The sequence below is a fragment of the Nesoenas mayeri genome (genome assembly GCF_963082525.1).
Source record: "Nesoenas mayeri genome assembly, chromosome: 11".
Classification (NCBI taxonomy): domain Eukaryota; kingdom Metazoa; phylum Chordata; class Aves; order Columbiformes; family Columbidae; genus Nesoenas; species Nesoenas mayeri.
This window is the reverse complement of record NC_137563.1, coordinates 18,118,602-18,136,257: the sequence shown is the minus strand read 5'-3', so window position 1 is coordinate 18,136,257 and position 17,656 is coordinate 18,118,602. Positions and strand designations below refer to the sequence as shown.

The 17,656-nt window shown below is 40.0% G+C and overlaps 1 protein-coding gene across 2 annotated transcripts in view; it reads right to left on the bottom strand.

The window, feature by feature from the left end:
* PEAK1 (pseudopodium enriched atypical kinase 1) overlaps positions 1–17,656 on the bottom strand; it is a 102,857-nt gene that overhangs the window by 16,386 nt on the left and 68,815 nt on the right. The window contains exons 4-5 of one of the 2 annotated variants that reach the window (XM_080351031.1): positions 8,727–12,005; positions 748–864 (exon numbers count right to left, since the gene is read on the bottom strand). In XM_080351031.1, coding sequence (XP_080207157.1) covers positions 748–864; positions 8,727–11,893 — 3,284 coding nt within the window. In that variant the 5' untranslated portion in view covers positions 11,894–12,005. The remainder of the gene's footprint in view (positions 1–747; positions 865–8,726; positions 12,006–17,656) is intronic. The other variant, XM_080351030.1, reaches the window with a different exon arrangement.

The window sequence follows — 17,656 nt, the reverse complement described above, 5'->3', positions numbered from 1 at the left end:
CCTTACAGCTGAGACATTGTATCCTCAAGGAGTTAACATAAATTACAGGCATATATCTCACTATGCCAAAGCCAAAATACTGAAAATGGTGATACGCAATCTTCTAGCAATCCCCAAGAGTAAAACATGCCAATACTTCGCATAACACAAGACCCCATGTACGATGCAGCGCGCACATGCTGTTTCTACTCAGCCTCATGAATCTGAGCTGCAGGCTGATACAAACAAAACTCATTAGAACTTGTTAGTAAAAGAGAAAAAACGGCGTAAGTTCAAAAAGATGTCATCTTGAATCAGCATAAAATTTTTTGTTCATTTTTAGTACCATGCATTGGAATCCAGTGAAGAACATTCCATGTGCCACAAATATATCCACATTAAAGAGTTAACCTAATATAATTTCAGGGTAAAGCATACATAAAATTAAAGCAGTAACAAGGCTCTCAAGATTATGAGAAATTAAACTAAAGGCTTGTAATTGCTGTAAATCATATACATACCTGCATTCCTCAACAAGAACATTTTGTTTAGGAAGTAGTTTCTAGTAGCTTTACAGTTCTGCCATTGCCACAAACCAGGAATTATCACATCTCAAAGTAATTTTTTAGTATCAATTGGTGAAGTACAGAACAGACTCATTCTGCAAACCAGACACATGCAAGCACATACACTAAACCTAAGCTCAGAAGCATTTTGCCAAAGTAAACCAACAGCTAGAAAGGAAGAAAGAAAAAAATACCAACTCACCCACTGTACTCACTCACACAATTCCCCATTAAAGGAAATTCTTTCAGGGCCTTCTTGAGTCTTTTAATCATGTCTTGAAACTCTGGCGAGCCATTGATTCCACAGTGTTCTGATGTGCTACAAGTTGTGCAAGCTGTAAGCAACAGGGCTGAACTCTGCACAGAGTGATACACCTACCGCACCTTCATGTTTACCTTAGGGGGTTGGTCTCAGGGACTTGCCAAAGCGCCCCAGGAAACCAGTCAGTTCCAGCCCTGCCTTCTTAACTCTTCCACTGCCTTCGTGGACGGAAAACAGTTCACAGCCTACTACATCACTGTTTTGGTATGACAACTATGGTCTTAGTCATGTTAATCAGTTAGGCAAAAGCAGGTTCAAGTTTCAGGAGGAGCTAAGAACTTAGACTAACCTACTCTGAAAAGTGAATATCTCAAATCTGTACTCTAACCAGTTTTAGTGTCTGAGTCAAATACATTTTAAATCACAGCAATTAGATGTCAGGCCGTGAAATCTGTGGGGAAATGCTTCCCTGTAGCTTAACAGTAAAGACAGAGAGATCCAGCACATCCGCAGTGCACTGACTCAGAGAGCAAAGAACAAAATGCCAGCTCGTAATCAGCTCCGACACAACGCAGAAGGAACACAAGGGGAAAACATCCTCACTCAGTGAGCTACAAGAACCAAATTCCAATGGCTTTTGCTTCATTAAATAGTCTAAACAGTTAAAACTACTCATTTTCCAGAAAATTAGAGCAGCTGGTAAACAAGTGGTTCTCCAAGATTAGAACCATTAAAGCCTGATAACTTTGTATGTGCTTGTTGATAGCGAGTGATACTTAAAGCTATCTCCTTATTTGGGATATTTATAGTTATTTTGCCAGGATGGATTCTTTGATGCCTTGCATAAGAGCACATATTTAGCTTTTACCATAGTGGGCACGGCCTCCTCTGTCCAAGCCCTTTTCTTTTCCCTTTTTTATTTCAGAAATAAACTTCATAGGAAAGGAATTACCTTAGAGAACTGTGCTCCTCGGGCACATGTGGCTGAAATTAAACAACTACTCAGTTAATGGAGGAAGCAGCTCTCTGCACACACAGAACACATTTGTTTTCCTAAGAAGCTGAGATTACGTGCAGCAAAAAAACCTGCCATAAAAATGACTGTCCTTCAGATAACATCCCACTGAACACACATACTTGTCATTCACATGTGCGCAAGCTCAAAACTGTTTTAAAATTGTTTTTCTCTGTGGGGACAAATGCCCCGTACCCTTTCCTCAGGCTCTCCTCCTTCGTGGTTTTTGGAGGAGAGCCAGAGGATGATGCGGTCTAACTTGCCTTGGTCTTTTGGGAATAGTGAGCATCCAGAAAGCAGCCTGCGTAGTGTGGTAACTTCTGTAAGGACAGTGGAATCACAGCTATTGCGTGACCTGTATTTTCCAGGATTCAAAGCATGCCTTCTCAATTAGAGTGATTAATAAAGGGCAATGAATATGAGGGAGATAAAGTGGAATGCTTATAAGAAGTGATTCTGAGAGTGCATTCCTGAATTAGGGTCAGATCTAGAGGTCAAGCTGAGGGAATATAGTTCTGTGTAAGACACCACATAAATCCAAGTGGCAGAAATTAGCGACAGAAACACAGAGAAAAGCTGATGTGGCCTTAGACCCAGCTGGGACTCTGATCTGCTCTCTGAGGGGTCATCAGCAAAGCAGTAATCAATGGTAGGCATACAGTTTGAGATGGGAGCCCAAAAAGGAAGATGACTCAGTTCTACACAAAAACAGTCTGTGTAACTTGTAGATGAATTTAGTTTCAAAGAGATCTCTTTGAGATCCTCTCAGGCCCTACACTTTTAAGCTAATAATGCTGATATAAAGCCTAAACTGACCGGATAATGCTTGAGGAAAAATGCAGAGAGGTTAATGGCTTGAGGGCGGTCAAAGGCCACCTTGCACAGGAACTTCTACTCAGAACACAGAACACTTTAGTTCTGCAAAACACGGAGCAAAGCTGATCAGTGCCCAGGTTTCTATCGGAGTACACCATGGGGACAGAAGATCCACTCCAGTCACTCCTGCAGTTCAGTTCCTCAGCGCCACCATTAGCCAAAAATAGTTACTTATGAGGAAGAGTGAAAGAAACTTCTCAAAGGACAACTTGAAATAACTATGCCATAAATTTTATTCCTGATCCTTATTATTTTGAAGTTGGCTCAGTCCTGAAGCATGACAAGTGGTTTGTTTTAAAATCTTGTATAATGTGATGTTTGCATGCTCTTTAGAGTCAGTGAAACTTCACGGCAATGAGTTCCACAGGTTAACTGAGCATTATAAAACAAGCAAACAAAAACACTAATAATTTTTCTTTATACATTTTAAGCTCTCAGTCTTTCCATTTTACAGACTGTATTAGAGGAATTATGAACAATAATACATTTTACCATTTCTTAGTCTAAATTTATAAAATAGTAAATGGTAAACCCCCTTGTACTCGGTTCTTAGACAGTCCTCAGTGTTTACAGATTTTCACATAAAATGTTACCAAATGTTTTCCTTACTGAACATGCATAATTTCCAATTCTGTAAGCATACTAGAGAAAAATCTCACAAAAGTTTTTCATTGATGAAACCGGGTAAGACAGATGGTTAATGCTCTTAAAAGCATTGTTGAGCATTGCTGAGTGAGGTAAATAAACTTCACTGATATCTAAAAAGAGCAAACCAAGATAGATTTGGGGAGAATAAGGAACTGATAGTTTCACCTGAACTTTTCAGATGAGAGTTTCTCCCATTTCAGTAGACTTGCTCTAGCAAATTTCAGCTATAATAAACATGAATTCTCTTCACTAATTATGCAAGCTACACTTAACAGGTTTTGGCTCCAGGTGAGAACCTTACCTTAAGACTTAGACTAGAGGTCCTCAAAACTGGAAAGGACTTTGTTTTAAACAGAGCCCTACTGTGACTTCAAAGAGTTCTGTTCTCAAATAGTTTGTGAAGCAGCTGTGGAATCTGCAGGTTTGGATCAATGACAAAGAGAAAGTGGAATGTGGCAGTGGTGGTTATTCCTGCCTGTCTCTGGATGTGATCCTGATCTTAATATACGACTAAATTTTTGAAGAACAATTATTCCTGTTGTTTTTACTGAGTGATCTGTTAAAACATTCATATTCCTCCAAATATACAGAGCACTCAGAGGAATTCCATGGCTCCTGTCCCACTGAATCAGGAGAGCCTACGTGTAAGCTCCGTTCCCCAGCCTGTCCAGGCCGCAGATGGTGTTGCACTGTGGCACACCCCTAGCCCCCATACCCTACATGTTTTTTCCTTTAATAATGGTTAGTAGCATAACAGAAGTTACAAAAAAACCCAGTGAAGAGATAACCCATTTAGGCTAGGCCCTTTAGGTCTTAGTGCTCTAAATCACCTCACTGGAATTCTTTTTCCATCGCTTGTATATGGAAATTCGATGCCTAACTCAAATTCTTGAAATCACATCGGACTTACTGTAATTTAAAGCAAATAGTGTGAACAGTCGTCAGCAACCTCAGGGCAATCAGCACAACAGAAAGCATTTGAGGATCAGTTGTACTACTGAAATGCTTCCAGGGCAGGCAGGAACTGTGCAAGGTTTTGGCCAATTTTCTAAGAGATTCTCATCGGCCCCTGATATTTATGTTAATGTCAGGAGCAGCAGTCTGGCTGGAAGTTACTCAAGGTGAACTGTTTGTACTGTGAGTGTGGCACTTGGGTATGATTTGAAGGAGAAGTCATTTCCAAAAGCTTTGATATCTCTGTACTCTGGTAAGTAAAGAGCCCATGAAAGTGTCCAGTGAAATTACCAGGGGCTATTTTAACAAAAAATAGCCTTAAGAGAACGCAAGTTGTGATGTAGTGTTTAACTGCAATGGAGAAGCATGCTTTCTAAGGTTCAAAACAAACCTTCAAAATATGTATAAACATTTCACTCCTTTTGAAGCAAGACACAATAGGATAGTGATTTCTGTAGCTATGGGACAGCACAACTCCTATCGCTCAACTATGAGCTAAAATCCTTTCAACAAAGTTAAAATAATTTTAGGAATTCAACTGGTAATCCTAACTTGAGCTATGAAGAAATGCTTTTTTATCTAAACCAGAATGGCCTGAATATACAGAGCTCAGTACCTGAAGGAAGTATTTCAGTAAACAGGTTTATCTTGAGTTCACCCAACTCTAGCCCAAAGATGCTGTAAAAGAAAGTTATGGCCAACTTGTAGCTACGGAAGGAAACTATTAAGTTTAAGATGTAGCTGAATGGAAATGGCTGTTCACAAATCAGTTGTACCTTGATTTACAAAGGCACTGCCATCTAAAAGAGAGCTGAATGAGGTTTTAGTTCAGCTCTGATGTGGTTTATGAAGATAGGAAAGGGAGAATCAGAAGGCCACTCTGCAGTTTTGTTTCAGGAAACATGTCAATCTAAAAAGCTGCTACAGGGTATAAATAGTGATCTCTCAGTGAAGGAGAAGAGAAACCTTTACCCTGTGAAACTCCAATGGCAACAGTTTGATCCAACAGATGAGAGCCTTTGATATAATATTTTTTTAAGCTTCGGTGTGGATTCCACACAGTGCTGTACCACCCTGGGCAATTACAGTGACTTAAGCCAGAAATATCACCATGTTATCTTTTTAGAGGTCAGTTCTAGGTTTTGCCTGAGAACAACTGCTGCATCGTCAACTACAGGTGTTCTAAGAAAACCCAATTTTTGTTCCAATTAAATGATTTTTAGCAAAAATTAATCTACAAGTTTTTTGTACATTTAATACATTAGTATTGGCTAGATCCTTTTGAACAAACATATGTGCATCCTGGCATCAAACAGAAAGAAATAATCACATACATAAAACAAAATCAAGTTCTTTTGTATAATAAAGACATAGTTTTCAGCTTTCCAAAGAACTGACTATTTTACAAGTGCCGTTCAAAAGGAAAAACTGACCTTTCTAGTGATAACTTTAAATACCTTCAGACCCATTTTGTGATGATGTTATCAACCTTTAGCAGCTTTGTAATCCATTGCAAGTAAGGAAATACTGTATCTTCATTTAATTTCCTTTCAAGACCCCCCAGTAATCTGACATTTTTAAAGCTTATCTTGTTTTCCAGGTCATCAGTTTGTTTTTTTCAGTGGGCTTACTGTGTGGGCATTCTGAGTTAGGCAAGTATCCCATTCATTGATTGCTATCTTCATGTTCTCTGTTTTCTTCTAAGCCTCTGCAAGCTTAACTGAAGATTTTAAACATCTTTCCCATACACATATTTTAGCCTGAATTAATATTAACCTTTCACTAGTACTTGAAGAGTGAACACAAAACAAGCACAGCATTGTCTGCTTGTGCAAAAATGGAAGTTGACAACCCTGATTCTCACAAACTGGGATATTAAAAACAAAAGCCAAACCCCTTGAACAACAACAACAAAACCCTTCCTCTTTTGGCACTATAAGGTCTCAATTGGTCTCTTTCACAATATTAAAAATTAAGTAAAAAAAACCCAAATAGCTTAAGGCATCAAATTGCCTCAAGGTAATGGAATACAGTAACGGAAGGATAGAGATATCCACAGTCCAGTGTTCCCACAACACGTCTCAGCACCTCAGTGCATTTCCTTTGAAATGTGTAGAAACCATAGAACAATATTGTTGGAAAGAAGAAGTTCCAATTCTAACATTTGGCAAATTCCACTTTTCACCAGGGGAGATTGTGAGATATATTACTTTGACTTGCAGAAAAATGAAGAGTAAGTTTTCTTCTTGAAATAAATGAACAAGACAGGACAGGATAACCAGTTGCCTTCAACAGCAAGGGCAGAGGACTTTCCAGTAATAGTGTAAAAAAATCTAAAGCAGGTAACAGCACCGTCTCTAGGGTGGGCTAAGAACAAATGCCAACTACAACCACAGCCATTAGCCTGTCATTGCCCTTTTCCCACTGAGACAAGCAGCTGCTCCTTCCTGCCTGGTCTCCCAGCAAATTGATCTGGCTGAAAAATAACTGCCCAGTGATTTTTTATTTGGATCACTTGCCCAGTCTGGTTCACCACAGGTGACCACATGAGCTGTTTTGCCAGCGCAGGAGCGGGCACCAGTGACATGAGAGCAACGTACGGCAACGTGCTCGGTGATGCTGCTGAAAACAAATGTTGCTACAGCCTCATTTTCTTTAGGTTCCCCTGGAGATAATAGAAAAAATGGGTTCCTCTAGAGAGGGGTTATGAGAACAAACTTCTCAATTCTTTAACTTACTCTCTAAAGCTCCCTACTTCTCTCCATTTAATTTAGGGCAAGTCTAGAGAGACCAGACTCCTACCAAGGGTTATTCCAGCCCTGGATACATTCCCCACTGTCTTGGCCCTTAAACTGCAACACGCACTTTAAATACAGGGACACCCTCTTTTGTCATCACCCACAGCCCTGTGGTGCTGTTCATCCTGCAGAGATGGTGAATGCTCCTACTGGCTTTAATAGTGCTTAATGTTTCTGAAACTCACACCCACACTTTGCACTGGGATTTTTTTAAACCCTATTTGTTAATTTTTGCATACATTTTTTTTTTTTAACTCTAAAATCCTTGACCCTGAGATTGCAGTTCATCCATTCTGGCAAAAGGCAAAACAGCCTGAAAAGTAGTCCTGATCTTCAATGAGAATGCTGTATCAGTGTTTCCAAGATGTGATATAGAAGTGATTCAATTACACTTGGTGCAAACAGTGACCGTTAGTTAGTTAAAGACATACTTATTTTACTTTAAGCAGCAATCATTTTATAGTAAACTCAAACTGTGCTCACATTGAGATTTCTATTAGTTTACATCAACTTTAAAATTATTTTAACTAAAAATCACTGCAACTTCCTTGTATAGACAACAAAGAGAGCAAAACAAAGAACATGGCCATGAGACATTTTCTGAGGCTCACGCATAGCTCAAAGTTAAAAAAAATTCCTACCAGTAGGTTATTGTTATAAAGAATTAAATAACACAAGTTTGAAGCTATTTTGGAATTGGTTTGTATAATAACACTGGAAGACCTATTTCTATACATCCACATGGGTATTTTTAAAGTGGTATTTTAAAAACAATGCATATCTGGGAATAAAGATGCTTCTCCATGTTCAGAAACAAGCAAGAAAGTGTGTGTACCCTTGATAAAGGAACAAACAGACCTTGAAACCAACAAACGTACCTAAAACACGCAACTACCATGAACTTCTAGGAGTAAAATATCTACTGGCCAAACATTTTCACAGGAATTGAAACTATGAGGCATTTTAGTAAATTCTGTTAAAAAAAAAAATGAAACCACTGAACAAAATTGTCAGGCAGAGATGGAGCAACCAGCTCTACTGAATCCAGTACTGTTAATAGACAAAGTATATTAGTCACTAAAAGCCTTGCAAAATGGAGATAAATTATTTTATATATAATCTAATTCTATTATTACTTTTATCCATTTTTTTGGGGGGGAGTGCTGCAGTGTAACATCAAGTTCATTAGTATCTCTTGTGTTCTTGGGTATGTGAGATAAAGCTGGCACACCACCCCTTTCAGGAGTCACAGATCTTTTAATTTCTATTATACTTTTCAATTGTTGCCTTTATTTCTGCTGAAAAATTCTTTATTTTCCTATAACGTAAGAACACTTTCTTAAACTAGAAATTCAGGAAAATATACGGGATTTAATGTAACATGGCTATATTTTGGTGAACCTGCAATACAAACCCCAATTATCAGGTACTGTTTCTGATATTTTTTAAAATCTTTTCTGATATCCAATATAACACAAAGATTTTTAAAATGTGCTTTAAGTTACCTAAAATAAATATACTTTGAAAAAAGTACACTTAGTGCCATAAAACTTCTTAAGTTATCCCCTTTTCAGCAGCATATACAGGATGATTCACAACTAAGTGACTAAAAAAGATGAGCAGGTTACCTGGGGATTTTCTTGGGAATCTGCGGGGGTGATGAATGGCTGCCCAGTTTCTGTTCGGAGCTCTCTGGAGCCTTTTCTTGCATTTCTCCTTTGTCTTTTGCCAGCATATCTGTGATCGCAGACTCCGCTCCGCTCATGTTTGGATGGTCGGCTTTTGGTTCAGCTGGTGCCGGTTCACATCTATACATGAACACAATCGATGGCTTCTCACTCGAGTCTGACTTTGCCTCGCTGAACCAGTGATGACGTTGGACTGGAGGAGGGGGGAGCATATGTATAACAGTTCCATCCAGACCCACCAGTTTTCCTTTCTCTCTTTCTTTCTCTTTGTCTTCCTCATCATCAGTTTTTCTGCGTCGGAAGAAGCTCTTAAATGATATCCAGCGTTTGGGTTTCGCATCAGCAGCTCGGCGACCTTCTGAATGAAGGATTGACTCAGCCTCTGTCGACCTGGTGGGACTGTTTGGTTTGGTCCAATTGCTGAAGTGTCTTTGCAACAAGTTGCTTGCATGGTAGGGGGAAGAAGTGGACCGCGGAGGAGGAAATGGCGGTGCTTGCTCTGTTTTGGGACTTGTGGTATTCGGGGAGGCTCTCACTGGCTTTGGAGAGTGAGTGGCAACTGGCTGTGAAAGTGAGTCTTTCTGCATTTTAGCAGCAGTGTTTTCCACCGTCTTGGATGACTCTATTTCAGACTGTGATGTAAACAGAGATTTGGGTCGTACCAGGGTGTTTTTAGTAGCATCTGCATCGGGGGGTAAGGAATACAGCTCTTCTACGCTACAAGACTTGGGCCCAGCCTGAGGTGTTTCTGGAGGAGACTGTGGAGGCTGGATAGAGGCCACAATCTGTGAAAGCACCGTACTTGCATTCTCTCTACCGCTGCTGCTGCCAGCAGAAGCCTCTGGCGTTACGTCTACTTTGACTGCAGGCTCTTGTGTTGTCTTTTGAACTCTTGATGGGGAGCTGTGGTCAGAACTGTGACTCCTCTGTGGTGATATCTGACTCTTAGTGAGACAGCTATTAAACTCTTGGACCTTTTGTGCCACAGAACCCAGCCTGCATTCAGAGCTATTAGTCACCCCCTTTGCCTGGGAAAATTCAGTGGCTTTACTTCCTATGGCTTCAGTCATTTTGCTTTCTGTTTCAATTTCTTCATATGTGTGGCTTATCACACTAGTAGTTTTATCTTTGATGGATAGCTCTCCGCTGGTCCCTAGAAAACTTTTATAGATAGCCAGATTATCATATGCATTTGGATTGATTACTATAGGAACTTTAATAGCATTTTTGGAACTCTTAGCGTAAGTGGGCTCATCATGAATGATAATAGGAAAAGGTGGCATGCCAGCATTATTGTAGCTGTTGAATTTTATCTCAGATAAATTGGGAGACTTAACTGGGATAGTTTTTGAAGAAATATTTGTAGCTGTAGGTGAAGTAGGAGCTGACTTGTGGTGGCTTGTCTTCCGGGGGGGGACAGAAGGTCCTGAGTTGTTACCAATTAACTCCACCTTGGGTATCTTCTGTCTTGGACTAGTACTAGAAGTCCACACTTCTTGATATCTGATTGCACTGGACTTTTTCAGATTAGCATTTATGCGTACAGGTGATGCTGCAGAGGATGTAACAGGTGTGCCTGGAGTTACGGGTGAGCTCGTGTTAGATGATGTGGTTTTGGTTTCTGAGGTTTCAGTTGGACTGTCCTTACATTCATTGGTCATGGCAGCTGATACATCTACTACAGTATATGGCTTGCAAACTGGTTGTTCCATATTCACCACTCTGTAAGGTTTAGCTTGCTCTTCCACAGGCACCAAATTGATAGTTACAGCTTGACCAGCAACATCTGACGAACTTTTATTCTCTTGCATATCAGTCTGCACAGCAATTTTGCCATCCTTCTCTTCCAGTCGAAGTGCCAGGACTGCCTTGTGAGTTTCTAGACTTTTCGGAACGTTTCTGGGAGGTTTTGACACATCCTTCACTAGTTGATTATCACAAAGACTTTCATATTCTGGTTCAATCAATTTGAGGTCCTGAGGTGTACTGGGAGATAACCCTCCATTACAGAGCTTCTGTGAAGAACTGCTGGTTGTTCCAGAACGAGACTCTTCAGTCAAAGAAGAATCAGGAGATGTAGAATCAGAAGATACCATGCTCTGCATGCTTTCTTGCCCATAAAGAATCACAGTCTCTTCCCCATAACCATTTAAAATTTCATCATAACTGTCATCATAATCCACTGCACAGATCCGCTGGAGAGACTTGTTTCTAAGGGGCACAGTGTTCCATTTCTTGTCGACACAGAACGGAACAGGAGACAGGGTGTTAGCTCTAAAATTAGCAAAGCGAGGTTGGCCCCTCATACGAATTTCCATTGCTAGCAACTCTTCATCACTTTCATCCCAGCTCTCATGCTCTTCCTGCATGCTGCCAAAAAACGCGTCATCCTCGCTCTCATCTCCGCTGGAGAACTCTGGATAGCAGAAACGTCCACCTTCGTTACTTATTACTTCAGTGCTTCCACTCAGAATAACATGCTTACTGTGTGAATCCTTCATTCCACCCATCATGCAGCTTGGAGGGATCTTTCTTTCTAATGATCTTTTATAACAATTATTTATTCTTCCCAAAAAGGTTTCTCTCGAGTTCATTTCATTTCCAGTTAGCTGAGGCGTGGTATCCAAACCTGCAATCTCCTTCAAAACTTCTGTCAGGCCATTATTATTATTATTTGGTATCTTACCTACACCATCGTTGTTGCCATAAGGCCTATGAACATGGCTATAACCTTCAATCTCATCTTCATTGTTATTGTTCAGTGGTTTTTTGTTCAAGACAGCTTTGTTTCGGTTCCAGCCTGCAGGCACTGATTTATTCTCACAGAGATCCGGCGTGCTGATTTCACCACATACACCCTGCCCATCCACTACCATCATGGTGGGTTTCACGGCTATAGTGGGTTTCTTTGCCACAGGTGGTCGGAAGTTGCCTGTATTTCTCCCACGCTGGCTGTTACTTTGGTTTGCATTGGATTTCAGATTGCCTTGGGAGAGGGTTTTTTTTTCAGATACAGGGGGTAACTGATGCAAGCTTTTGGGCTTGAAGCAGTTCTTACATTCACCAGGTTTCCAGACGTGTTCAGTGAACGTGTTGCAAGCAGACATTTTCCCAGAGCTTTGTGCTTGATGCTCTGCTGTTCAGTGCATGGTAAGAATTTCATCCATATGTTTTCACTCTGTTCCCCTGGTACAGCTACTGTTTGGAGCAGTGATCATTCTGAAACACAGAAGAGAATGATGGTAAGAATGGAGAAAACCAGGCTGATCATTATACTTACACTTTCTATGCTACGAACAACCTGGAATAAGCAAGTAGCCTTTTGCTGATGTCTCATCTATTTGCACCTGAATTTACAAAACTATGTAAATGAAATGCAAAAAACGTTGCAAATATCATTCTTCTCATACATAAAGAATTGAAGCTTTAGCAGCTAAGCCCTGTATTACTGAAAGCAGAGAAAGAAAGAGAAACGGCAGTGACTGAGAATTTAGAATAATTCTCCTGACTAGTTCAGGACCATTGACCTTTAATTTTTCCCAATAGAACAAATGCTATAAAGAGGATATAAAAACAAAGATTAGTGCCCATTGCTTTGAACATAACTACTTAAATATCAGACAAGAAAGTAAGAGTATATTTACTCTCCTAAATGCAATTGAGATCACTTGTTTTCACCTCAAAAGTGAATGAGCTCAGCTTAAGAGACCAAATATATCCAAGTGATTGCAAACTCTGGTGTTTTAATGCTTTTTTCATCAGAGTCAAATGATAACTGGACGGGTGTTGTGGCTGAAGGGACAGGCTGGACAGCTGTCCTGGGGAAGTCAGGTAAAAATGCTGGGGAACCCTTTCCAGAAAGTCACTGTTTCTTCTCCTTTAGCTTACAATAGCAGCAATAAACCATTCTTATATCCTCAAAACAAAACTATGGATTTTTAGTCCCTGATTTGTTTCACATGTAGCTTTTCTACCTAACTCCTCCAGAAATAACAACTGAAAAAGAATTTAAAATCTCTTTCAAAGACAACCTGAAACGATCAGCCTTAAGTAAAAACCAAACATGAATCTGCTGTGCGTTATAGTCACTGGAGTATCCAGGATTTACGAGTTTCATGAATTAATGCCTGAAGATTTTAAGGCTTCTACGCCAAATCCACAAGTCTGGTCTCTTCATCACTGTTGCATAACTCAAATTATTGGAGACATTTTACCGAGGTAAAAGAATCTGTATATCCACCACTACTTCTGTAAACACAGGCACTGAAAATCAGTAACTTTATATTCTTACAAGATTTGTGTGAAAATGTACTTGCTGATCACACAGGTACACCGAAAGGATATTAATATAATAAATCCATTCAGGTGAAGATGCAGCTCTCTGCAGAGCTGTGGTTAGTAACTCAGCAGCAGGATGGCTCTGCTGGAATTCACCACGGGCACAACTGGTTTTCATCGCCGTAGCAAACAACAGAAATCGTTAGTAAAACTGACACTTGTAGGAATTAGTGAGTCTCCTCACGTCCCGCCCTGTGTTCTGGCAGAGGGCCGGCCTGTGCTGGAGAACTCTCCTGGAGCAGTCCTGTTCCAACACCAGATGGGGCTGCAGTCTAACTCTATTAGTGTCTTCAGACACATTCGCGGTACCAGGGCTATCATATTTCATACGCTGACTAAATATGTTTCCAGACAAAGGTTTTTGCCAAAAAGTCAGTGCCAAAAGCTTTCCCTGTATGACCTAAGAGATAGAAAGTCTGCTAGACAGAGATCTGCCCAAACCTTCAGCCTTTGTTCTATATATACAGAGTAAAATGCCTTGGTGGTTTTTTTGATCTCTGCCAAGATTTGTTGCTTCAACACTTTGCAAACCCATATATTGTGAGCAGAAAAATTACGTTAAGAAACAGTTCTCCTAAAATGAGAGAGAGCAAGCAAGAGCACACATACTAACATTTTATATTCTGGTTAGCTCCTTCTTTTCGTGTATTTAACAAATAAAAGGAGTAAAGTTACACTAATGGGGATGTAATCTAAATGTTTTCTTGGAAAACATTATTTCTCCACCACTTAAAACCTCCAAACAAACGATTTAAACAAAAGGGTTAGTGCATACCTGTGTGGTTTTTCAGATTTAACTGGGTGATGTTATTTCTTTGAAATTGCATAAACTGCACTTGCTCTAGAATCCTATCACAAACCAGGCAGCTTTATGGCCTTCCCGGCAAAGCATTTTCTGCTAATAATGTTGGGGTAGAAATGAGAAAGCACGCTATTGCACACCTTCATATGACTACATTTTATGTTTTACCGCTGGCTGTACTCACTCTCATTTGCTCAGATACCCTGATACTAATGAATTTTCCTCTAACCCAAATGAGTTCTATGCTCAACGTATGAATGCAAACTACAGGAAACACTGCAGAATCACAATACAACACTCCAGTCAGAGTAAAACATACAGCTCTCTGCAAACATATATCCCATGTCCCAGAGGCACCACCTGCAGCAATTTAGCTTAAATATAAAATACATGTAGACATGTCTGTGTAAATGCAGACATGTGACTTATACAGAAGACATGTATAGGTACATTAGATCTTTTGCACTTCACCACCTAATGGCAATGGTTTAAACACCACCACGCTAACATGATTTTTGACACGGTCTGTGAAAGATGAGACCGGCTGACTGCTCAGGCTTCTGACCACAGCTGGCTTTCCAGTGGCTTTTGGCACAGGCAGGGCGAGCAGTTCCTGTCGCCCGCTCCTGTAACAAAGAGGACATCTGCACCTTCGGACAACAGGAAACGTATCTTCGGGAAAACAGTTCCCCCATTGTGCTACTTTCATACTATGAAACCAGAAGTACTTCTGTGCTATTACAAATTAAATTCATCATGAACTTTTTATGTCTAAACAAGTATTTGCATTCTAAAAAAAAACTTCAGGCAGTTTCTTAATTGCTGTACAACTGAAAGTGATTTTTCTGATGTTTTCCTCTCCCTTTAAAATACATTTACTGTTTCAACTACTGATTCCCTACTATGAGGGATAATTATAGCAAGAGTGATTATGAGTGACAACAGAAATTAAATCTTCCAGCGTTAAAAAATGTAAAACATTCTTCATGTGTTGGGGCTGTTGCTCCCGTTGCTATTAACAGCAGCTCCAGCTTGGTAGAGGGCAGCAGAGTCCACTGAAGGGAATGAACATGCACATAAACACAACATGAAAAAAATGCCTTTGGCCCCAATATCCTGACATTGTTAATTTCTGGATTCCTTCTCTGCTCTTAAAAACAAAGGTGGTCAACGGGATCTGGGCAGGTACACATCAGGTGTCTTAAGCTGCTCCAGGTATTAGGTATCTTTTCCTCTCTAACATCTTTCCTTCCATGACAGCCCATTTAACTGCTAAGGAACAGGAATGCGCACTCTGCAGAGGAAGACGGCATCTGTAAGATGACAGAACTTACTTGAAGATACTCAATCTCCACAAAATCAAGGCAATAACAACCTCGGACATTAAATACAAAACAGCATTAGGCTTCTAAAGGAAGCATTAACAGTAATTGCACAATATTGACATTGTGCATTTCATCCCTGTATCTTAAAGCCTTTTTTATGCACGTTGATAAACATAACTATTCATAATTTATACAAAGAAACACTGCAGTGCAGTGACACTAAGTAACTAAAATTCACCAAGTGAGTCAGTGACAGGAACAAGTACAAGTTCTGCTCCTAATGTGGTGCTACAGCCAGCGGATTGTGATACTTCATTCACTAAATGGTTGAGTCAACACAGATAGTTTATCAACTTTAAAGGCCAAATCACTCTTTGTGTAAATGACAATAATGCTCCTCATTTCAGCAGATACACAACTGCACACAGGAGGGCTCGGTCTGGCCCTGTTGAATTAATATCAAACAAACAGAAACGCAAAAGCATGTCTCACTTTCCAGGTCAGAGGGAGAAGATGACAGACTCAGCGTTGCAGTGCAGAGATGAAGTAATCAGCTGAGATACCCTCATGTCAGAAGACTGAACCTTGTATAGAAATGCAGAAGTATTTTTGTGGCTCTTATTTGTCGACATCATCTTTGTTGAGTGCACAAAGATAGCAGTAAACATGCATTTCTGGCATTTTCCCTTTGTTCTAAGTAATTTCAGGCTGGCGGTTCTCCCTTAGATGGATGCTGGCTGAATTGCAATGGAGGCCTTCTCCGGTAATACTTTACACTAACATAATCCAATTAAAAAGAACTTAATTGGTGTGCAACATTCCCTACAATTTCAACATTTTAAAAATGAATAGTCTCAGTAAGTACCAGATGGTGACACGCACTAATTAATCAGGCCTGCTCAATGAATGAAGCATATTAAAATGAATGCACCTATTAGACATGTGTTTTCAATGCTGCATGCTGCAAAAAAACTCCCTTTAAATGAATGCCTGCTATATTACTGAGCAATACACACAAGTGTGCATTTCATCATTTGTCACTGCAACACTATCATTCTTTGACCCCTTCTGAGATCACTAGATACTTGGTACAGATTTCCTTTGGTTTGTCCTCCCTTGGGGAAAAGGCTTTTAGCTTTAGCATTGCTAGCCATGAAAATGGGCCTGCCATTTTTATGCTGTGGAATAAATTGCATTGATCAGCCTTCTTATCAGACAACCGTCCAATAAATTGCTACTGAACAGCTCCTGAACCTCCCACCACTGATGGGCATGTCCTCAGACTGCATCACCCAGTGATGGGGACCCAGCCCAGGTTTCCCACAGAGGAGAGCCCAAGCAATAGCAATAGTCTAACATAACAAGAATAAAGTGATGGTTATTCTTTGGCAGTATCCGATTTCTGTTTATTTTAAACTTTGATATGATTGTAAATATTTTGGAGACTTTTTGGAAAAACTGAAATGCTCCAACTTCACACACACGACCCTGCTTGGGTGGCAATGGGCTGTCAAAACGCTCCGTCTCACAGAGCGTCAGCACTGACTCAGGGTCACTGCATCTAACACAGGTAACTGGGATCACAAACAAATGTGACAAGTGCTAATTAGGTTTTTTTTTGTCCTTCATGCCATAAAAAAATTTCTTATTAAATTTTACATCATTTGTCCGACTTCAGAGGAAAGCAAAACCCCAAGTGAAGCTAAGTGCAACATCTGCTACATCTATGAAATAGAATGCAGGGAGAGCAGCTTCACAGCCAGCAGTCACGGTCCCAATTTGACAGCACGTTGAGAACTGCACTTGTTTACATTCAGTACCCAGAAGCACTTTGCTTTGGGTAATCTTGCAGCGCTTATTAATGAAATGTAAATCAAGAAAGGAAAAAAGTGCTATATAGTACCGCAGCAGAGTTCGGAAATAAAAGCTAAATATCAATATTAAAAAATGGGAGTAGCACTCACAGATCTCGCAGCACTTCATGATGGCCAAGGAGCATTTTTTAATATAGAATTTTGTAAAGAGGAATGGTAACTCACGGCTTGGTGAAAGATCAAGAAATAGGGCCTGACTCTTAAGTGTGGTGCCCAGCTCAGTCACAGCACTTCACACAAGGTATGACAGGAAAAAACGTGAAAGTAAATAGTAACAAACAGCATTATGGACTGCCACAATTTTCTTCCCAAAGTGGACAAATATTCACCAAATATCATATCATTGTTATAACAAGCCAGAACTGTAACTATGGCAGATAGCACAGATGGAAATTTCCATAAATGCTAGGCCTTATCATTTCTGTTAAAAAAGTTCTATCTTGTTGCAGACAGTGCTTTGTTTTGTTCTGGTTTTTCTTCCAGTCAGAACCGAGTACCCTGGTAACCGTCCAAGGCCATAAAGCGACAGTT